The sequence below is a fragment of the Erythrolamprus reginae genome, chromosome 2 (genome assembly GCF_031021105.1).
Source record: "Erythrolamprus reginae isolate rEryReg1 chromosome 2, rEryReg1.hap1, whole genome shotgun sequence".
Lineage (NCBI taxonomy): Eukaryota > Metazoa > Chordata > Lepidosauria > Squamata > Dipsadidae > Erythrolamprus > Erythrolamprus reginae.
Window position 1 is genome coordinate 354,788,700 of NC_091951.1, and position 22,857 is coordinate 354,811,556.

Sequence of the window (22,857 nt, forward strand, 5' to 3'; positions counted from 1 at the left end):
GGGGCTTCTTCTGCCGGCCCTTGGAAGCCCATCACTTGCCCTGGGGGGGGGGGTCTGCAACCGACAGGCCCAGCCTCCCCCCCATGCACTAACCCGGCCGGGATCTGCTGCTCTCCCTGCCCTGCAGTTGAGACCCCCACCCTCACCCATGAATGCCACCCCCCACCCGTGTCTGGACCCACTCATTCATTTTGCTCACAGTCCTGTCAGGGGGGCCAGAGATCCAGGGGCCACACGCCCCCCAGGAAGAGGGATAAAGGGAGCAGCCATTCGGGGGGGGGGAAACCTTGCCAGCCCTGATGCCCCCTGCTGGCTGTGGGTCTGGGTGTGAATTCCCTTCGGGCAGGAAAGGCTGGACTCCCCCCCCCTGAGATGCCAAGCAGGAAGGGGGCCACTGGGCCCTCTCGAAGTCGGGAAACGGGGGAGCAGGGGGGCTCATGCACACATACATGGCAGGCGTGGCAGCACGGGGGGCGGTCACATGTGCATGCACAGGGGGGTGTTTGACATTGAATGATGGGTGTGGGCACTTGTGTGTGTGTGCAATAGTGTGTGTGCAAACGCTTTTGGCACCCAAGGAAAAAGAAGCTTCTCCATCCCTATTGCATCGTTTCGAGGGTGGGAGTTGAAGCAGTTTGTGTCCAGGATGCCAGGGGTGGTCAGTCAATATTTTCCCCACCCTCTTTTACACTCCTGCAGTCTCCAGGTCCTCAATGGGAGGCAGGTGGGCAGCCAATGTTTTGTTCTGCAGTTCTGATTCTCCTCCAAAGTCCGTGTCGGTCTTGTTGGGTTGCAGAACCCAACCAGACAGTTATACAGGCAACCGACTCAGCGGTTCCTCTGAAGAACTGGACCAGCAGCTCCTGGGGCAGTTGGAGCTTCCTGAGCTGGCGCTGACCATCTGCCTGTGAGGCAGGGGAGACACGGGGGGTATTTGCCCAGGGACAAGGGAGGCAACAGCCGGTGTCCAGGTGCAAGTGGGCTAGAGAACCACCGAGAGGACCGTGGAGAAGGTCAGAAGGCCCAGCGGCAAAACACGGGCCAAGTCCAGGGAGGGAGGGGGCATCGGAGGGGACTAAGCCGCTTTCTTTAGAAGAAGGGGGAGGGGAGGGGGAGGGAAACCCTGGCTTCCCCGATTCTGGTTCTGGATCCCAGATGAAAAGTCCTGGGATTTCTCAGCAGCCACTTCCTGCCCTGCCCCTCCCCCCTTGAAGGGCTGACCTGCAGGTGGGGGGCCAGAGGCTGCCAGCACAGAGACCCCCACTGAACGGGGAGGGGGGCTTAGATGTACTCTGCTTTGAACAATGTCCTGAGCTCGGCTGCTGTGTCCGGCTGGAAAGAGCCTGATTTGAGCCACTCCTCCGTTGGGCAGCCGTGGCCCCTTTCCCTTCTTTTCCTTGGAGGGCCGAAGGAAGACCGGCCCACCGACTCACCTTCGGGGCTCTCTGAGGAGACTGACTGGGGTCTGATTTAACCCTGCCACACCCACCCCCCCCTGAGGCGGTCTGACTGGACTGAGGACAGTTCTGGGGGCCATTCAGTGACCCACTGGAGTCCTGGGCCCCAGAGGAAGGGCTTCAGGCGAGGGAGGCCACTGGAGAGCTGCCCGGGGTGATTGGCAGTGCCTGTACGGAGGGTGACCGGTACCAGAGCTGCCATTGGCACTAGAGCTGAGGTTTCCAGGGAGCAGCCCCTGCATTATTGATGAGCCCAGAGAGGTTTTCTTTCCTCCCTTCACTTCATTCTGACCCCTGCTCTCCCTTCCATCCGCCTCCTCTTGCAAAAGAAACCTCCCAAAGTCCGAAACTGCCACACGGAAGGAAGGAAGGAAGGAAGGAAGGAAGGAAGGAAAAAAGGAAGGAAGGAAAAAAGGAAGGAAGGAAGGAAGGAAGGAAAAAAGGAAGGAAGGAAAAATGGAAGGAAAAAAGGAAGGAAGGAAGGTGTTGTGATTCCGTCTGAGGCCCCTCAGGGAACGGCTGATCCTCTGCCGGCTTCCTGCTCAGAGGGGGAGGATGAGGAACAGGAGGTTCAGGCAGACGGGGAGGAGGAATCTCAGGCTGAGGGAGAGGGAGGACAGCCAGAGTCCCCCTCGGGGGAGCTCTCCCCAGCAAGTAGCCTGGATTCCTTAGATGAAAATGCACAAGCAATCATAGATCTCCGTCAGAGAAGAGCAATACAACGAAGGGGACAATTAGCCAGGTACTTTCAGCACTAAAGAGGCAACAGCTGGGTTTGGGTGTGGTGCTCTCTGGAAAGGCTGAAAAGGCAGACCCACCCTTCCTGGCTTGTGGAGTATTATCTTTGGGAGTCCTGGGACCTGGCTGTGCTCTTTGGCGTCTTGGAATTCTGGTTTGTGACTTTGAATACTGAAACCTTGGGGGGGAAAGGTGTGGGTCTTATTCTCTACAGTGGTGGGTGTGCCAGCAAGAAGTCTGCTGTATTGTCTGGCCGTCAGGACTTTGCTGTGAAGTCTCATAGCCTGCCTGTTGGGAAGAACAGGTTTTTCTCTGTGTTTATTTTTCAAACTATAAAGTGCTTTTGCTTTTACCAGCGTGTCTGGCTGCTTTTTCCAGTTGGTGTTGAAGTCTGGGGGCACCCAGACAGAACAGAAGGAAGGAAGGAAAAAAGGAAGGAAGGAAAGAAGGAAGGAAGGAAGACCGGCCCTTCCATCGAAGCAGTGAGACCGGAGAGGGGGCAGTGGGGGGGGGGTCTTCCTTCTGCTCCTTGAGGCCAGAAACCCAAGAAGCTGCGAAGAAACGTCTGGTCGTCCAGGTCAAATGGCAGGAGGTGGGGGCAGCGGGGGGGATATTTGACCCCCCCCTTGTTTCTGGAGGCTGCTCTTTCTGCTGCACTTCCCGTTCGGCTGCAGGAGTTTCGGTTCATGTGCCTGGTAGCGGCAGAGGGGGAGGGGCGATGCTTGTGGAAACAGAGAGCGCTGACCTTTACCTGTAAGGTCAGCACTGGCAGCTTCCCTAGGTGTAGCCTTCCCTCTCAGGTGACCGAAGACAGCCGGAGGGAAGAAAGGGGATCATCAGGCCAAGAGTTGCTGGAGATGGACAGGGGAAAGCAGAGGCCCCTCCCGTCCACAAAAGGGGGCTGGGGGGCCAAGACCCAGAAAGACAGAAAGACCCATCCTCACGCCCCCTGGAGTTCCCCCAGAGACCCAGCAGAATGGGGGCTCCACCCCTTTCTTTGTTATCTGGTGACAGGTCCCATCATTTAAGGTGAACTATGTTGGCTTAAACACGACCTAAGCACAGCCCATAAAATCCCCTGCTACAACGCCCTTCCTGTCAACGACTACTTCAGCTTCAACCACAGCAACACAAGAGCACACAGCAGATACAAACTTAAAGTAAACCATACTAAACTTGACTGCAGGAAATACGACTTTAGTAACTGAGTAGTTGATTCCTGGAACTCACTTCCTGACTCTGTAGTATCATCCCCTAACCCCCAAAACTTCACCCTTAGACTGTCCACCATTGACCTCTCCTGATTCCTAAGAGGTCAGTGAGGGGCCTGCATAAGTGCCTTCCGTCCCCCGTCCTCATGTTTCTCTCTTACTAGCATCACGTATATAAACATTGTTATCTCTTTGTATACCACCAATATGTACTTGACAAAACAAATAATATAAAATAAATAAATCTTACCCTGTGTTTTTGCCCTTGTCAAATATACTTTATGGTTGTTTTTCTTGTCTTCAAAAAAGGTTTTCCCAGGATTTACCGGGGTTACTTGAAATAAAAATAACAACCTTGGGAGGATATTCATTTTAATTGAGGATATTCTTTCAACGGATGACAGTTGTAAGTTGTTCTGATTTGCTAGGCCTTTTTTAATTTGTATTAATATTCTGTTATAATTATCTTCTTTTATTGATGAGCATTTTGCCGTTAGCCAAATTCCTAAATATTCCACTTTTTTAACCACTTGCATATTTATTGTTTCTTCCAATTGTTTGTCCTGGTTCTTAGTGAGATTTTTCATTATAATTTTTGTTTTAATTTTTATAGATTTTTAAGTCCAGCTACTTCCTCAAATTCTTCCATCTTTTAAATTATTTAGGTCCTGATTCAAGTGGTTCTTCTATTATAAACACTAGATCGTCAGCAAAGGCTTGAATTTTATATTCTTACTTTCTAATAGATAGTCCTTTAATTTTCTCATCTTTTCTGATGTTTATCAATAAACTTTCCAAAGTTAATGTAGCCAGAAGAGGAGATAGTGGACATCCCTGTCTTACCCGCTTTTCAATGTCGTGTAATTTCATATATTCCCCGTTCACAATAACTCTAACTTTTTTGTTTTGTATAAGTTGTTTCTATAATTTTTATAAATTTCATCCCAAATTTCATGATGTCAAATTGCCAAATCCTAAATTTCCAGTTACCATTGTCAAAAGCGTTTTGGGCATCAAGGATAACCAGTGCTGCTGGCTTTTCAGTATTATTATTATTATTATTATTATTATTATTATTATTATTTTATTTTATTATTTATATTATTTTCTTATTATTTATTAGATTTGTATGCCGCCCCTCTCCGAGGACTCGGATGTTCCTCATAGTACACAAGCACACCCACAATTGTTCTCAGGTTGTTCCTAAGAAGCCGTTTTGGCCTCGGTCTATGTGCTGGTTAGGATTTTTTAAAACTCTTTCAGCCGTAATTGATATACATAATTTATAATCTGAATTCGAAAGAGAGATACGTCTATAATTTTGAATTAATTGGTGGTCCGAATCTTCTACAGGCATCAGTGTTATTAAGGCCTCTGACCGTGTGGGTGGTATTCAAAAATAATAATAGAGCTGGGATATGAAAACATTTGCATAATTGGGGGCTTCAGTGCAAAGGGGGGGGGCCTGAAGCTGCCAGAGCAGACCACCCTCTCCTCTCCCTATTCCTTTGTGGCCTTTGGAGAAGGCGGGGGTCACTTTGTTTAGTGGGGGGGGGTCTCCCTGGCAAAGGCAGCCTTTCTAAGCATCCATATAAATCAATCAAACAGACAAACAAACGAATCCAGGGCCTCGACCGGCACCTTGGATGGCACGGAGGGTCAGACTGGCCATCAGGGCAGCCCTGGAGTGGGGGAGGGGCAAGCCTGGTGCCAGGCTGCTTCCTTGGGCTATTAGCCCCCCCCATCAAAATAAATAAATAAAATAAAATAAATAAATCTTCTTGCAATCTCTGGCTGCTTTCCAAGGGAAGCCCCCTGGGGAGGGGCTTTCTTCAGTGTCCCCAGCACCGGATAAGGTGGCAAATGGAATTGGGATGTCAGGGTCTCTGGACCGCACCTCTCCTGCCCCTGGAGGACCCCTCCCCCCTGGGGACTCCTCCCTCGGTCCCTGGATCCTGTCCCGCTCAGAGCTATTTCCTTGGGGGCCTCATCATTAGACACTACCCCCCTGGCCGACAAATGTATCCTTAGCTTGCTGGTTGAATGGGTATGAGAGCATTTTAATTGTTTTTTTCATGTTTGCTAGACTATTAATTTTAATTAATTGGATTTGGATACATAAATGCATAAGGGTGTACATAAGTGCCTTCCGTCCGCTGTCCTATAGTCTCTCCTATATCTCCTATATCTTCTCTACTATATACTCTATAACCTTTATTGTGTATTATTGTGTATTGGACAAAAAAAAATAAAATAAAAATAAACACTGTCCCTTATATATTGTAAGCTGCCCCAAGTCCTCAGGGAGGGACAGCATATAAATCCGATAAACAAACAAACAAACAAGCAAACCAACCAATCAGCCGGAGGGCCGTAATTGTCCTCACAAGCTCTTCTGCTCCATCCATTCCAAGGATGGACATCTGGCTGACCTTCAGCCATTGCAGTCGTTTATTAGTTTAATTTATTTATTAGTTTAATTTATATGCCACCCAGCCCCCCCGAAGGACTCCAGGCCATTCACAACGAAGGAAAACAGCTAAAGATGAACATAGAAGACCTAGAAGACCTCATGGTCCATCTCGTCTGCCCTTCTACTATTCCCTGTGTTTTATTTTAGGATGGATCGATGTTTATCCCAGGCATGTTTCAATTCAGTTCCTGTGGATTTACCAACCATGTCTGCTGATGTTTGTTCCAAGCATCTACGACTCTTTCGGTAAAATAATATTTCCCCACATTGCTTCTAATCTTTCCCGCAACTCACCTCAGATTGGTCCCCCTTGTTCTTGTCTTCACTTTCCTATTAAAACAATTTAAAAAGACAATTAAAAACCCATAACCCCCCCCCCCCCATGCATATCTCTTGTGGGTGGATCTGGAGGATGCTAGGCCTGCTGGCAAAGCCTGGTCTCTTGGGCCTTCCGCAAGGCCAGACAGGGTGGGCAGACCCACGTCTCCACTGCTGATGCCACAGAGCCGAGCGTTTGTGTGTGTGTGTGTGTGCGCCTGCTTTCTTGGGCCGGTTTGAGCAGTCCGCAGGCGTGTCGCTGTTCCACCAGTGTCTTTCATTGCCCACCCCTTTGTGACCTGGAGCTGCGCAGGGGGCGGCCTGGGACTGGCGGCTGGGGATCGGCCACTCCGAGGAGGCCCTGCCCGGTGCCCGTGTTGCAGAGGTTGCGGGCGTTCATCCAAGCTGGGAGGCTCCCTGGACTCCCATGTCCATCTGGAGACGTGGGTGCCTGGCAGCTGAGTCCCTCTCCTCTCGGCAGAGCTGGTGGCTCCACTTCAGGCACCTGGCTGTCCACCAGCAACCGGTCCCCATCAGTCTCACCTGCTCCCAGGTAAGCGAGGTGCCAGTGGAGCCATCCAAGGCCTGGATGGCCGATGGCTTCTGGCGGGTCTCTGCTGCCCCGAACCCCATCAAGGCCTCCCAGAGAGAGAAGCAGCCCCAGTGTCCACCATCCACCCTTCAGAACCGAGGGGGTGGGTGATGTCCGTCTGTGGCATGAACATCACTCCCCCAGGTTGAGGTGCCCACCCCCAGGGATGGATCTGGGAAGGGGCGGGAACAGGATCAGGCCGTCAGGGGAGGGGGCTGAGCTTTTCTGGGATTCTCTGAGCCCATCAGCCAGGACCCCCTGCAGGGATTATTGGTGCCCGGAAGATCTAGGGAGGCTCAATTCTACTCCGTCCGTCACCCAGGGAGCAGCCAGGTGGCCAAACAAGAGGATCCGATGGCCAACAACACTCGGTTGACCTGCTTGAGCTCCGGCCAAGCAGTTGAATGGAAAATAGTACAGTAGAAACAGAAATGTAAATGTAAATTGATAACAAGTTTGTTGACTTTGTTGTTCTGTCTTGTTTCTGTTTTAAAATTCAATAAAAATGTTAAAAAAGTAAAATACATAAAAAGAGGAGGGCAAGAGCCCCCTGGCTGCCACACGTGGCCCTCTGGCATGGAACGGCCACGCTTTCCCACCAGCCCCCCCCCCCAGGTGACCGCAGAGACAAGCGGCTCCGCTCCCCCAGTGGCCGGGGCAGCTGGGGGAGCAGGAGCCGCTTTGTTTCGGCCTGCAACATCTGGGGCGAAGCAGCAGGGACCCAGGCTGTCCGGCCGCTCCACGAACGGGGCAGTAGCCCGGCAGATGTCGCGGGCCTCGCTCTGACAGGCTCTTTCCCGGCTGCTCCGCGGCTCAGGGCGGCTCTCCAGATGCGCCGCGCGCCGGTGCCGAGGCCCAACCTCTGGCGGGCGGCCCGGCCAGAGCGCCTCCATCCGCGGGGCCTCCCGGGGCCGGCCTCCCCGCCGCCTGCAGCTTGCCGGGGCCTCGGACGGCGCCGGTGACTCGGACAGCGCCGGTGATGGAGCGCCGCTGAGCCTGGCCGCGCCTCCCGCCCCCGGGACGCCGAGCGCTGGCAGAGGCCGCCGCGGCAGCCGAGGAGTTAAGAGTCGCTCCGCCCGCCGCGGCTCCGCCTCCGACGGGCGGCCGCTGGCGGGCCGTGGAGCAGCCGAGCCCTCCGGAGGCCGAAGCCCGCGGCGTCCGGGGCGCAGCGCAGCGCAGCCCGCCTGCGCCCTTCCGCCTGGCGCCTGGCCCCGGGGCGCCGCGGGCATGGAGCGGGAGAAGGCAGCGCGGCGGCCGGGGCTCTCGCTGCGGCTGGAGGAGGCCGAGGGCGCGGGGGAGGCGGCAGCGGCGGCGGGCCCAGGGGGCTGGCAGGCGGGTGGGCGGCTGCGGCCTTCCTCCTACCGGGCGCTGCGCAGCGCCGTCTCCACTCTGGCGCGCCTCGACGACTTCTACTGCGAGAAGATCGGCGCCGGCTTCTTCTCCGAGGTCTTCAAGGTGAGAGCCCCCGCCCGGAGGGAGGCAGCCAGGGAGGGAGCGAGGCGGAGAGGGCGGGCGGGCAGCGGAGGAGCGCCTAGTCCTCGCTCCGGCTGGGCCACCCCCACTTCCCCGGGGGCCGAAGGGGCCTCGGCGCGGTTGACGGCCGGGCGGCTCCGGAGGGGCCGGGCTGGCGAAGGAGCTGTGGGCGGATCGCCAAAGTGCGGCGGCTTCCTTGCCTCGGCCGGGGCCCCGAACCCCGCGCTCCCTCTGCGCTCTGCGGGCGGGTGGCTGGGCCTGGCCCGGGGGTGGCAGCGGGGTGCCGGGTGGCCCCGGAAGGTTCCGCAGCCTTTTGGCTGAAGCCCCGGTTGGCTCCGCGGGTCAAGAGCCGCGACTCCCATCCGGCCCAGGCAGAGGCGGCGGGGGCTCCCTCTTTGGCGGGGCGCTGGGGAGGGTGGGGGGGTTCCTGGCCCAAGCAGCCCCAGACTCCCACCGGCGTTGACCCTTTGTGTCCCTTGTGAGGACTCTGGGGATGCCCGGTTGGTCCTTTGCCCACAGGGCCCGTGGCTCTCCTGCTCCTCCTGCTCCAGGGCAGCCCCCTGGGAAGGGGTTGGGGGCCAAACGCCTTCTGCCTCCGCCTGGCCTGGGTTGGGGGCCGCCCAGTTGCCCCCCCAGAGCTGCCATGCTCCCCTTCTGCCCAGGACCCTCAAGTGACGCCGCCTGCCTGCCTGCCAGGGAGCGTCTCTGCCCCTCTGAGATCCTCTGGGCTTCCCCAGTTCTGAGGGGCTCGTTTCCCCCTTTGGGATCCAGCTGGGACAGGTGCTCTCGGTGTCAGCTTCCGCTCCCTGTTGACGTCCCCTCGGGCCCCTCCGGCCCTTTGCCCACTGCCTGCGCCTCTGTCCACGTGCAGAGTTAACAAGAGGGACCGGCAGCCCCGGGCAGCTGCTGAAGCCCTTGGCAGAGGTGAAGCCTTGGCCTCCAGCCAGCGGTGGGCAAAGGGCCAGCCTCGGCCAGCCAGCCAAAGTCCCCCGGCTTCACACAGGCCCCCTGGAGAAGGTCTTGCAGTGTTCTGGGGTGGGGTCTTCTGAAGACACACACACACACCGGTTTGGAGGTTGCCCTGCGTGGCACAGCCATACTTGGTGGCATGGGGGACCCCAATGGCCAGAGGCCCAGGAGGGCTGTGAACAGGGCGGAGTCTGTGATGCCAGGAGGGGGAGGGGCTCTCCCTTAGATCAGTGACGGCAAACCTTTTTTGGAAAGTGCCAACAGGTTCCGTAGGCCCATTGGAGCATTTTCCACCCTCCACGGGCTTCAGGAAGGCTCCAGAGTCTGTGGGGTTGGAAAATAGGCCCAACAGGCCTCCCAGAATGGCCCTTACGGTCCGTTTTTTTTGCCATACATGGGCTCTGGAGGCCTTCCCGAAGCCTGCGGAGGGCAAAAACCAGCTGGCCGTGTGCACAGGTGTGCTGGAGCTGACATAGGCAACGTGCCACCCACGGCAGGCGTGCCGTGGGTTTGCCATCCATCATGGCCTCAGATTGACTGAGCTGAAAGCAGGGGGTGCTGGGGGGCCAGGCCCTGAGGGCAGGAGAGGGGGACAGGACAGGCGGTGGCTTGGCCAGTTGGGCCACAAAAACTCTGGTGTCCAGGCACATTCTTCCCTTCGGGAGTGGGGCACAGAGAGGCCTCGCTTGGCTGGCCAGCCCTTCCAACTCTCCGGGGGGGGGGGAGCTGCCTCTGCTCTGGAGCGGGGGGGCAGTGACTCCCAACTCAGGCCAAGGCAGGAGAGCAGACAGAGGCAGCCCAAGACGGAAGCCTCCCTCCCTCCCTCCCTCTCTCTCTCTCTCTCTCTCTCTCTCTCTTTCTTTCTTTCTTTCTTTCTTTCTTTCTTTCTTTCTTTCTTTCTTTCTTTCTTTCTTTCTTTCTTTCTTTCTTTCTTTCTTTCTTTCTTTCTTTCTTTCTTTCTTTCTTTCTTTCTTTCTTGTGAAGAGATCATGAAAGTCCAGACTGGCAGGTGCTGATGTCAGTAAGATACATTGAAGCCAAAGTTATGAATATTGATTGAAATGTGTCCCTGTGTCCTGCGTTTGGTGTGAATACCTGACAGGTGGAGAAGACAGAAGTGTTTCTGGCTGTGTGTGGGGGGTGGGGGGGTTTACGTGTGGGGAAGGGAAGGAGGGAAGGGGCCACCTGCCCCCTTTGGAGACCAGGAGGCTTTGGCAGAAGATGGGCCAGGCCCCTTTGGGCCCTTGTGGCTGGGGAGGTGGGGAGTCATTTGGGGGGAGAGGGGGGCTCACTTTGATTCTCTGCGTTCCCTGGGGAGGATCGCCACCTGCTGGCTGCAGGGAGAGGTGCACCCAAGGAGGTCTGGAGGGTCAGAGGGCCCTTCTGGTGGGTCTGCCCCATCTCCCCTGGAAGGGGGCCTTCTCTGACCCCGGTCTCTTTTGTTGACAGAGCCTTTCGTAGGCTTTGGTGGGGGGGGGTGGACTCTTTTGGGATGGTTTATATCCGAGTGGGGCCTTTCTTCAGGAGTCTCTGCTGGTCTCCTCCACCGCTTTGGCTTCCGCTCTGCTGGGCCTTGTGGACCCCAAAGGGCTGAGCAGGCAGGCGCCTGGCCGACACTCCTGGGTGGGGGCTCTGTTGCCCTGGCTGGTGGGGAGCACAGCATGGGGGGGGTCCATCTCTCTCTGGAACGAGCTTTTCCGAATCCCCTCCCCCAGCCTGGAAATGGGTGGCTCTTCAGAGCAGACAATAATAATAACAGCACAGTTGGAAGGGACCTTGGAGGTCCTCTAGTCCAACCCCCTGATTAGGCAGGATGGTTATCCAGCATCTGCTTAAAAACTTCCAGTGTTGGAGCATTCACAACTTCTGGAGGCAGGCTGTTCCACTGGTTAATTGTTCTAACGGTCAGGAAATTTCTCCTTAGTTCTAAGTTGCTTCTCTCCTTGTTTAGTTTCCACCCATTGCTTCTTGTCCTGCTTTGGAGAACAGGTTGACTCCTTCTGCTGCTGCTGCTTTTGTGGGGAGAGGGGGCTCCCCCCTTCTTCCTTTGGGCAGCCCCTCCCTCTCCTGCCGCTGGGCAGGCCCCCAGATGGGGAGGTGGGTCGGGCTGCTCTGCCGGGCCCTCCCTGGGTCTCCCCTTGGCCTGGACCAGCTGGATGCTGTTGCTAGGAGACGCCTTGCTGGGTCCTGGGCCACCAAGTGTCCGCTGCCCCTGAACTCAGCCAGGCTGGGCTGATGGGCCTTGGAATCCCTTTGCCGCCATCAGCAGGTCCAGGGCGTGTGGCTTGGCTGGCCCTCTCGAGGCAGCATGCTTGAGTCCACACTGCTCGGGCTTCTCCGTTAAGGCCCCGTGGTGGGTGGGTTCCATCCGTGAGGGGGGGGGGTCCGGCTAGGTTTTTCCTCGGGGGTTGGCGCCCCTGCTTAGCCTGCATCCCACCCTGTCCGGTCAGTTTCTAGTTTAGGGCAACGTGCGACTGGGAAGCTGGGCTGGTGATGCCCAGGAGCCCAAGTGTGAACCCCCTCCTGGGAGCTGTGGCAGGGGGGCCACCAGGAGAGCCTGAAACCTGCTCAGGCTCTGCTGCCATCGAACGGGTGCCGGGGTCTGGCGGCCTGCCGAGGCCCCCGTGGGGGAGGGACACGGTGCCCCCCCTCTGGCTTCGGCCAGGGCCCCCGTGGAGGATGCCGTGTAGGATTAGCTGGGGAAGAGGCTTTCCTGGGGGGGGGTAGGTTGAGGGGGCCGTGCTGTTGAATGGGAGGGCCTGCAGTCTTGGTGAGAGGGGGGTCGTATCAGTGTTGGGGGCACCAGGGCAGGGGCCGGCCCCTCAAGGGTGGAAGCTGAGAGTTATGAGGCAGGGCCAAAGCAGTTGCCCCCCCCAGGGCCTCTGTGCTGGGGAGGGGCTGGGGTAGGGCAAGCATGGGGGGGGGCTGAGCTTTGCCGTGACTGGAGTGGGGGGGGACTTGCAGGGGGCAGAGAGGCTCTTGGGACTGGGTCTCCTCAGGCAGTGGGCAAACGGAGGGGGTGGAATCAGCCCATCTCCTCCACCCTCTTCTTCTGGGGGGGGGACCTTTCCCCCTGAGAGGCCTGGGGTCTCAGAGGAAGGGGTTTCCCCCTGGGGGCGAGGGAGGGGCCACCGCTGAGCTTGGAACAGGGCGGTGGGGGTGGGGAGAAGAAGAAGAAGGAGAGGCCGAGGGGGGGTCTCTTAGAAGGGGGGTCACACTATGGGAAGAGGGGGCTGCAGCAGTGCCTGTGCTGGGCCAGGGTCTCTGTCCTTCTCCTGGTCTGATGTCTGATTGATTGATTGATTGGTTGATTGATCTGATTCACATGCCTCCCCCCAATCCCATGGGACTCAGCGTGGCTCACAGCAGAAATTTTAAAAAATTAAAATACAATGATTAAAAGTCCCTCAAACCCCAAACAACCCACTACATCCCCGTCAAATCATATCTTGGCCAGAATAAGGTGTCAATCTCACAGCCCCCCAGGCCTATCAGCAGAGCCCGGTCTTTAGGGCCTTATGGAAAGCCAGCGGGGTGGGGGCAGGACGGACTCGGGGAGTAGTTGATTCCAAGGAGCTGGGGCCACCACAGAGAAGGCCCTTCCCTGCAGGCCCCCCAACCGACATTGCTTAGCCGTCAGGACCCGGAGAAGGGCGACCCCGTGGGCTCCAGTTGGTCGCCGGGAGGTGTCCGGCAGGAGACGGTCCCGTATTTAGTGTGGCCCTGAGCCATGTGACCAGCACCCGGATGCCTTGAGGGGGGTTGTGGGGTAGCCAGCATTCTCACTTCTGCCCACCAAAGCCCCCCCGGTTTCCTCTCACGCTCCCTCCCGCCGTGGCAAACGACTGGGCTGTGGCTGTGGCTGTGGCTGTGGCTGTCCTTGTGGCGCTCTCAGCCTGTGGGTGGGGAGTCCATGACCGTTGGAGGTCACAGCCTGCCCAGCTTCTCTCCCGATGGCCCTTTCGTGGGGTCCCCGATGGGACCAGAGAGGTCAGGGGACCTCATGGCTGCTGTGCTGCCACCCGAGAGGCCCTGCCAGCCTGTGTGGCACCAAGGGCCAATGTGGGTGGTGGGGCTGCTGCCCAGGCCCCCCCTCCATGGCATCTGCCTGTTTCCTTCCTTCTCCCGGCAGCTGAAGGCCAGGTTGACCCCCCCCCAAAGGCCCAATAACAACAACAACAACAACAACAGCAGAGCTGGAAGGGACCTTGGGGGTCTTCTAGTCCAACCCCCTGCTTAGGCAGGAGACCCTCCACTACTTCAGACAGATGGTTATTCAACATCTGCTTAAAAACTTCCAGTGTTGGAGAAAGTCACAACTTCTGGAGGCAACTTCTGTTCCACTGATCAATTGTTCTGACTGTCAGGAAATTTCTCCTTTGTTCTAAGTTGCTTCTCTCCTTGTTTAGTTTCCCCCCATTGCTTCTTGTCCTGCCCTGGGGGGCTTTGGAGTTCTCTGTCTCCAAACTGGGCCCTCCCGGTGCCCCCTTTGGCTTCTCCCCACTGCAGCAGGCAGCGTCTCTGCCCTGGGCCTCCCACAGCCCCAGTGTGGGGGCTCCTCTGAGTGGCTCCATCCAGTGCGGCCCCACTAAAGGGCTTCGGCCGCCCAACTGTGTCCGAGGGTCCCAGGACGGCTCTTGGACAGCCCTCCAGGCTGGACTGCAAGGGCCACTTTTGAGATGGAGGGGCTGCCTTGGGCCTCTGCCCAGCCCCACTGCAACTGGGGAGGCCCCTGCGGAGGAGGCCCTGCGTGCAGCTACCTCTCTGGGCACGGGAGCCCTTCGGCTACAGCCACCCAGCTTCCTGGCTAACTGGCCTGGGGGAGGGGGCTGTGGGTGGGAGGAGAATTGCGGGTGGGGGGGACCATTGGTGGGAACGGCTGGGCCCTCCTCACGGGCTTCCCCCTCCCCTTCCTGGGCCGAGAAAAGGGCCTTCACTTCCTGTGGGGATGCTGGGAGGGGGTTGCGTTGTGTGGTGGCCGTTGTCGCTTGCCAGCGGTGCTTCAGGGCTGAGGGGGCTGCAGGGCCACCCTTGGGGGCTGAAGGGGGCCGTAGGGCCAGGCAGGGAGGGGGCTGCAAACTTTAAATGGACCCCCAGAAAGCCTTGGGGGGGCAGTTGGAGGGCTGGGAGCAGCTTCTGTGCAGCAGAAGGCACCCCCCCCGCCCCCTTCCTGACAGGCAGCACTTCTCCCTCCCGCTGTGGGTCTGGGCAGCCAGGGCGGCTGGGGGGCCCGGAAGGAGGAGGAGGGGGCCCTGTCTTCTGTGCCTGCTGAGGGCAGAGGGGCTCCAGGGCTGGCAGGGGAGGTGGGGGGAGGCGCTGGCCTCCCTCCTGCAAAGTCCCCCCCGTTTCCCCCCCCCAGAGCTCTGTCCCACAGGGGCAGCTCCCAGGCAGGCAGGGACGGAGGAGGCCACATCTGGGCCACCCCTGGCCTCCCCTGCTGGCTCGGCTCCTCCTTGGGGCAGCCAGGGTTGGGGGGCAGAGGGCCGTGCCAGGCCAGGGGGGGTGGAGATGGAGAGGGGGCCCCTGAGAGGCCTGTGGGGGGCCTGTGTAAGTGCACCACTGACCCCGTCCTTCTGATCTCTTGTCCTCAGTTTCCTCTGCCGGCCTTGCTTATTATTTGTCTTTAGACCTTTGGACTCAGAAATAAATAAAGGAACAAATAAACAATAAAGGGTGTGTCCCCTGCGCCCCCCCCAGAGAGAGAGAGAGTCCACTTGGGGCCCCCCAGCAGGTGGCACAAACCAGGCCCCTCCCATAATGGAGTGGGGGGGCAGGGGGAGGAGCAGGCGCAGCTGAGGGGGGAGGCATGGACTAAAAAGGGCAGGAATGGACGCTGGCTGCAGAGCCCAGGAATGTGGGAGGGGGGAGGGAGGCTCCGCTGGCGGGGGGGGGGGGTAGCGGGGGAGCGGGCCGGGGCTCTCCGGGCAGCTGCCTTGCCCAGGGCACCAGGTGGCTCTTTCGTGCTTTCCGGCTGGGCTGCCCAGAGTGAGAGAGGCAGCTCCGGAAATAGGAGGTATAAATAAATAAATAAAGGGGCCCCTTTTGCCCCCCCCAACCTGGCAGCAGCCTGTGGGGCTTCCACCCTGGGGGCGCCTGGGCCACCTCATGCTTGGCCACTGGGGGGGCTGGGAATGGGGCTGGGGAGGAGGGGGAGGAGGGGCGCAGGGGGGGCGCAGGGGGGCACTTGGGCCCGCCACCTTCTCCTTCTTCCCCGTGGATGGCGTCCCTGGGGGAGGGGGCTTCTTGCCGCTGGCCTGCTTGCCCCCCCTTCCCCTGCCCCGGGAGCCCCACCCGGCCTAGCAGGGGGGGGAGTGGGGGGGTGGCAGGCTGGCAGGCACACTCCCCCTGTGCCCTCTGGGCTCGAAGCCCCCCCCCCCGTCGCTATCTTGGCTCTCAGACGGGGGGGGTGAAGGGGGGGCAAAGGCCGTAAATCAATGAAAACACAGCTGCAATTTCCAGGCCAAATGGTCAATTCTGCTAGAAAGGGGGGGAGGTCAGGAGAAACCATTGCCCGGGTGGGAGGGGTAGATTCTACCCCCCCCCCGTTCCCTTCTGCTCCCCCTCTTTGCCTTCGCACTTGGCGCTTCCCGAGCTGCCTGGGGCCTCAGCAGATGTGAAGGGAGGGTCTCCCTAAATGGGGGGCCAGTGGCAATTGGGGGGAGGGGCTCCAGCAAGACTGGGGGGGGCAGGTATGATGACGTGATCTGTGTGTGTGGAAATTATTTATTATTATTATTATTATTTATTATTATTATTTATTAGATTTGTATGCTGCCCCTCTCCGCAGACTCGGGGCGGCTCACAACAGTGATAAAAACAACACATAATGACAAATCTAATAATTAGACTCTAAAATAACAATAGTACATTTAAGAAATCTAAAAGCAAGGAACCCCAATATAAAAAACGTTCAGCAGACAGTCGTATCCTGCACAAAGGCCACATAGGCAGCGGGAGATGGTGGTCACTTTTCCACACTGCAAGTGAGTTGCTGAATTAAGTCCACAATGTCCTGTATTTTTGAGGTTAAAGGCCGTAGTCTGGTGGAGCCGCAGTTCCACCCCCCTCCTTGCTGTCCACCGGAACCGGCAATAGCACCTGGTGCTTTTCCAGCCCCCTCTGAGCCTCTGGCCCCCAACCATCCGGGTCCTCCTTTGACCCCCCTCAACCTGGAGCCGGTGGCGAGATTTGAACTGCTGAACTGCAGATCTAGCCATCAGCTGAAGTAACTCTGCAGGGCTGCGCTCTAACCACTGTGCCCCCCAACCCTTTGGCTGAACTCTTTGAGAGCCCATTCCCCAAGCGTGGCCCTTGAGGGGCCCTGGGGCCAGCTGGGGCGTCCTGGGGGTCTCCCTCAAGGGCCACGGTTGGGACCCCCTGGGGGAGGGGCCGTTGGTGTGGGGGGGTCGATCTCAGGCAGCTGCAGAGCTTTGGGTCTCTTGGGATGCCGGCGGGGTTTGTAGCTCTGCTTGGACTTCAGTTCCCATGATTCCCAGCCTAGGGACAGCCAGCCTGCGTGGCCGTTGGAGAGGGTGGGGGCAGCCTGCCGAGCTCTGAGCGTGGACTGCCGGCCACTCAGGAGCCGTCCAGTGGGGCTTCTGCTCTGGGCCAGCCGTGGGCCGGGGGGGGGGCCGGGTGGGAGGGGGCGCTGCCTGAGTGACAGCCGGCTGTCTCCCCAGGTGAGGCACCGCCAGTCAGGACAGGTGCTGGTGCTGAAGATGAACAAGCTGACCAGCAACCGAGGGAACATGTTGCGCGAGGTGCAGCTGATGAACCGGCTCTGCCACCCCAACATCCTCCGGTAAGGGGGGGCTCGGGGGGCCCTGCCTGGAAGAACAGGGTCTGCTGGGGGGAGGAGGGCTGGGCGGAGGTATTCAGGGGCCCACTGGGAGAATGGCTGGAAGGGTCCCCCGGAGCCCCCCCAAATCTCAGGCGCAGAGGACCCCCTGGGGGTGAGGTGGGGGATGGGCTGAGCATGGCCCCCGGTGTCCATGGCAGAGCAGGGGGCGGTCCTGCTCCTTTCCCCCCCAGGATACTGGTGACGACAGAGGGGGACAATGGGGGGGGGGTCTTTGGGGCCCTAAGCGGGGGTCTCACTGCCAGTGGCCCCTCTGCTTTCTCTCTGCCAGGTTCATGGGGGTCTGCGTCCACCAGGGCCAGCTGCACGCTCTGACAGAGGTGAGTGCTGGGGGTCAAGGGTCTGCTGAGGGCCCGGCTCTCCTGGGGGACCGAGGGCCCCACCACCGGCTCCTCTCTCTCTCCCTGCAGTACATCAATGGGGGCAACCTGGAGCAGCTGCTCGACAGCCCCGCCCCTCTGCCCTGTGGGGTCCGCCTCAAGCTGGCCCTGGACATCGCCCGGGGGCTCTGCTACCTGCACAGCAAGGGCCTCTTCCACCGGGACCTGACCTCCAAGGTGCGCCCCCCCTGTGCCTCCCCCCCCCCGTGCCAGGGGGCAGAAAGAGGGGCTCCTGCTGTGGGTCCTCCCCACAAGGCCCGGACCCCCGCTTTCCTTTTCCAGAGAAGGGGGAGCAGAGCCTCTTGGCCCCCTGCAAAGCCCCTCCCCCCACAAACCCTCTCCTTAGTCCCTGTATGTGTGTGGGGGTGGTCTGGTCATTCCCCTTCTTGGAAGCTGCCCCTCAAATGTCCCCCTCTGCCCCCCCCCAGAACTGCCTGGTCAGGTGTGAGGAGACCGGCTACACGGCTGTGGTGGGGGACTTTGGCCTGGCCGAGAAGATCCCCACGTACAGGTGAGTCTGGAGGAGGCTGCTGCTTGCCCCCCCCCAGCCCCCCCCCGTGGGGCTCTGCCTTTACTCAGCCTTTCCAACTCCTTGCAGTGAGGGGGCCGAGAAGGAGCCCCTGGCGGTGGTGGGTTCCCCGTACTGGATGGCCCCTGAGGTCCTGCGTGGGGAGCTGTACAACGAGAAGGTGAGCCCCCCCACTGGGAGGGGTCAGAAGGGGAGGGGGGAGAACGGGGAGGATGCCTGCTTGCCCCCTTCCTGCCCCCCTCGGGCCCTGCAGCACCCCCTCCCCACTCTGTTCCCCACAGGCGGATGTCTTTGCCTACGGCATCATCCTCTGCGAGGTCATCGCGCGAGTGCCGGCCGACCCCGACTACCTGCCTCGCACGGAGGTAAGACCCCCCCCACCTCCCTCTGCAGCCCCAGGAAGAGGGGGGCTGGCGGGCCCCTCGGGAAGAGCTTAATGGGGGTGGGCGGGGGGCTCCTCCAAGCAGGGGGGCTGAGCTCTGTGGGGGGTCCTCCCTCCCGTCCCTGGCAGCTGATCGATTTCAAGGAGGGGGGCAGGTGGGGGCGCAGGTGTGAGTTAACACAGCCATGGGGCAACCCGTGTATCATACACAGTTAAATCAGTCAGAACATCTGCAAAACTGTACGACTCACTTGTTCAACTTACCAATGGGGAAATCGGCATTTAGCACAAAGCAGCACAAAGCAGTAAGAGCCGACAATAACCAGAGAGAGAGAGAGAGAGACAGACCCAGTCAGAGAGACGCTTCTGGCTCCCTCTTGTGGCTAACTGCAACACTCTTAAAGCTATAGTGTTATACAGTCATACCTCATCTTACGAACCTAATTGGTTCCCGGGGGACGTTCGTAAGACGAAAAGTTCGTAAGACGAAACATTGTTTCCCATAGAAAACAATGTAAAATCAATTAATCCGTGCAACCAAAAAAACCCCCAACCCGCAAAAAAATGCCGCCGCCCAGCTGTCACCTTTTGAAACAGCCGGGGGGCTTCTCAGTGTCCTTCTGAACCCGAACGCCAAACCTGAACTTCTGGGTTCGGCGTTCGGGAGGCCTCCGAGAAGCCCCCGGATGTTTTAAAAGACGACAGCTGGGCGGCAGGACTTCTCAGTGGCCTCCCGAACCCGAACTTTTGCCGAACCTCTGGGTTCGGGGTTCAGGAGGCCGCCGAGAAGCCCACCCGCCCAGCTGTTACCTTTAAAAACAGCCGGGGGCTTCTCGGCGGCCTCCCGAACGCCGAACCCGGAAGTTCAGGTTTGGCATTCGGGTTCAGGAGGATGCTGAGAACCCCCCCTCTCCCGGTTGTTTCAAAAAGCGACAGCCGGGCGGTGGGGCTTCTCGGCGGTGGCGGCGGCGGGTTCGTAAGAAGAAAAAAGTTCGTAAGAAGAGGCAAAAAATTTCTGAACCCCGGGTTCGTATCTGGGGTTGTTCGTAAGACGAGGGGTTCGTATCACGAGGTACCATTGTAATTCATTTAAACGAACATTGATAGTTTGTTTATATATTGCGAAGCCCAGCAGTTGTGTAGAGAGTCCTAACAGATGTGGCTGCCGTTGGGTGAGTCCAGGCAGTGTGGCCCCTGGCTCCCTGGTCCTGCTTCCCAAAGAGCATCTTTGGGGAGGGGTCTTCCTCAGCCCCTCCCTCCCTCCACCCTTCCTCTCCTCAGGACTTTGGCCTTGACGTGGCTGCCTTCTGCAACCTGGTGGGAGCCGACTGTCCAGCAGCTTTTCTCCAGCTGGCCTTCCACTCCTGCAAGGTGGGTCCTGGCGCCCCCCAAGGAAGGGGGAGGGGCTGGAACCAGGGTAAGAGAAGAGCCCTCAAAGGGGACCCTCACGCCCAGCAGCTCCCTGGCAAAGCGGCCCATCCCCACCTGGGCAGCCTGGAGGGCCCTCCTGCCTTCCTGAATGATGCTGCTGAGTGTGTGTGTGTGTGTGTTGGGGCTACTCAACTGCAGAGAGCAGGCTGAACAATGGGGGCAGGGCCTCTCTTGGGGGGGGTCTTTCATAAGGAGGGGAGGCCCGCTCTGCCCCACCGGGAAAGGCCAAAGAGGGACCATGGGGGCCACAGGTCCAGGGGCACCACAGAGAGACGCAGAGGCCTGCAGCTTCCCGCATGCCCCAAAAGAGATGAGCCCCCTTCTTCTGCCCCCAGATGGAGCCCACCGCCCGGCCCTCCTTCCTGGAGGTCGTCCAGCGCCTGGAGGCCATGATGCTGATGGCAGGAGACCCCGGCCTGGCCCTGCTGAATCAAGAGAGGACATCTCTCCCAGGCAACGTGGCAGCTGCGCTGAACGGTATCCTCTCTCGGGAGAGGGAGGGGGTGGGCAAGGGGTGGAGAGGCGGATCCCCCCCCCCCGGAAGTATGGTTTTCCATGGGAGATCACAGGGACCGTCTTGGGTGCTGGGAAGGGGCGAAGGGGGGCAGGAGGGGAATGGGCAGCCTTGGAAGGCATTGCACGCTTGGGGGCAGAGTTGGGGGCAGAGGACGGCTTTCCTCCTGGGCCTCTGGGCCATTGGGGGAGGGGAGGGACGTGCCGGGTTTTCCACGTCTGCCACGGAAGTTCCCTCCCAGCCCTTTGGAACAGCGGCAGCTGACCGGCTTTCTGGCTTTTGTGGCACACAGGGCGACTGAGATGCCCTGCTCAGATGCCTCTAATGCACGGCCCCTCCCTCCCTCCCTCCCTCCCTTCCTTTTGCAGGTCAAGCAGCCAAGCCGCTCTCCTTCCCCAGCACTCCCTCCGGCCGGCTTGGCCAGCGGCTCTTGACCCCGGAACAGCCCCTCTCGCGCAGCCAGTCAGACGTGTTCCGCACTCGGTCGCCCGCCTTGCCCCGTGCCCACGACACTCCGCAGCGCGTCAACCCCTTTTCCCAGCGCCAGGACCTCCAGGGGGGCAGGATCAAGCTCTTTGACACGCCCAGCAAGTCCCTGATCTCCCTGACCTTCGACCTGCCGCCCCCCTCGCCTCTGCCGCCGGGCACCCCCATCACGCCGGAGCCGACTGTGGAGATGCAGTGCAACTTTGCCGAGCCTGTGGTTATTGTGCGCAGGTGCCGCTCGCTGCCGGCCTCCCCGGAGCTGCCTCGCCGGGAGCAGCCGCCCCACCGCCCCCTCCTGTTCCCGGACCAGACACCCCCCAAGCCGCCTGCTTCCCCAGTCAGTGAACAGATGGACTGCAGCCCAGACAGTCCTGCCCCTGCCCCTGCCCCGGTCCCCACCGGCCCAGCGACAGCCCCTTTGACCAATGGCAGTTTCATCAGTACGGCCGTGTCAGCGCCCCGGCCGTGGCCCCCCAACGGACTGCTCTTGAACAACAACAGCAAGCCCCACAGCTGGGGCGGGGCCTTCTCGGAGCTGAGCGTGCCGCCCGCGGTGGAGGGAGCGTCAACGGAGCACCCGGGCTCGGCCCTGCCCCTCTCCCCCTCCGGCAGCAGCAGCGGTGGCGTGATGGAGCAGGAGGAGGTGCTGTCCTGCCCCGCCTGCTGCCTGGGGCCCTTCAGCTTCAGCTTCACCTCCGTCTGCCACCGGCCGGCCGCCAGCACCCCCCGCTACCAGAACCTGAACTGCGAGGCCAAGAGCCTGCAGTGCCCGGAGAGGCACCCGCAGCGCTGCAAGGGCCTGGCGCCGGGCCTGACGTTGCCGGAAGCCCAGTCTTGAGGAGGCCGGCCCTGCACTCGAGGAGCACTTCGGGTCCGCTTGGACGTCCTGGCCGCCCTTCCAACCCCCAGTGAGTCAAGAGGGGCCTTGGGGCAGGCTGGCACGGGGCTCGCAGCGGGAGGCAGGAGGGAGCCGTCCGGTGCCCAGCCCGGGCTCTGCGCGATGAGGGGGCGGCTGCTGCTGCTGGTCTCGGCTGCCCCCTGCCTGGCCCCATCGTAGTGCTGGGGGGGAGCGCTCGCCTCCTGACCAGGGCTGGGTGCCCAGGAGAAGAGCGGCAGGAGGAGGCGGGGCTGGAGTGAAGGGAATTTGGGCTGCCCCTGCGAGGCTGGCCAAGGGAGGCCCCGTTCCTTCTGCTGCGCTGGGGGGGGCACTTGCACAGCCTGGGCCCAGTGCCACATGGGGTGTGTCGTCGGAGGGATGGGTCAGGGAGATAAATAATTCCTGGGCCCTCCCCTCCCGCCCTGCGCAGGGCTGGTCCGGGGTGGGTCAGCCGTGCGTCTTGACCCTTCTCTCTCTGGCCCCAGGGGAGAAGAGAAGGCAGCTGCGTTTTTAATAATACTTGGAAATACTTGTTAATATATTCAGCTTATTTAATGTGTTGAAAAAAAATAAAACCTGATGACAGACACACGGACACCCGTCCTGGCCTGGGTGGTCTTTGCTGAGGAGACAAGAATTGGGGGGGGGGGCGTCTCTGTCTGTGGCTGGGCCCCCAAAGGTCTCGGAGGCGGCTTTGGCCTGGATCCTCAGGGTTGCTGGGTGGAAAAGGGCCCCAGGACCACCAAACGGAGGGAGCGGCTACAACATGGGACGGTTGATGCCAAAGGAGGAAATTGTGCATCATTTGGTGTGACTGGCAACTTGTGGACTGGGGGACACACACACCAAAGGGGGAAGAAAGAATGGAAAGGAATTAGAAGGTGGGAAAATACCTGAAGTACGAGCCACAGGTGGACAGGTGAGGGAGTTTGTGTGGCGTGACGTGGAGGGCTGGGAGGGCTGGTGGCTCTCTCCTCCAGGGGGCGCCCTGCAAAGTGCAGGCCGGCATGGGTCACTCTCTCCAACCTCAGCCTTGTGTGTGTGTGTGTGTGTGGCGGCAGAGAGGAAGGAACTGCAGCTGACCGCTTGGGGGCCACGAGGGAGGCCTGGAAAGCAGAAGTTGAGGGCTGGGCCGGGGGGTGGGGGGCCAAAGGGAAATAGGGAGACGC

General features: G+C 59.6%; 1 protein-coding gene across 1 annotated transcript; it reads left to right on the forward strand.

The window, feature by feature from the left end:
* Positions 1-7,959: 7,959 nt before the first annotated feature.
* TESK1 (testis associated actin remodelling kinase 1) lies at positions 7,960-22,283 on the forward strand. The gene is made up of 10 exons (XM_070743684.1): positions 7,960-8,244; positions 16,911-17,032; positions 17,361-17,409; positions 17,500-17,646; positions 17,898-17,980; positions 18,068-18,158; positions 18,280-18,363; positions 19,662-19,751; positions 20,147-20,288; positions 20,694-22,283. Exons 1-10 carry the CDS (start codon positions 8,017-8,019, stop codon positions 21,647-21,649), a joined length of 1,992 nt encoding a protein of 663 aa, XP_070599785.1. The 5' UTR covers positions 7,960-8,016; the 3' UTR covers positions 21,650-22,283.
* Positions 22,284-22,857: the final 574 nt, after the last annotated feature.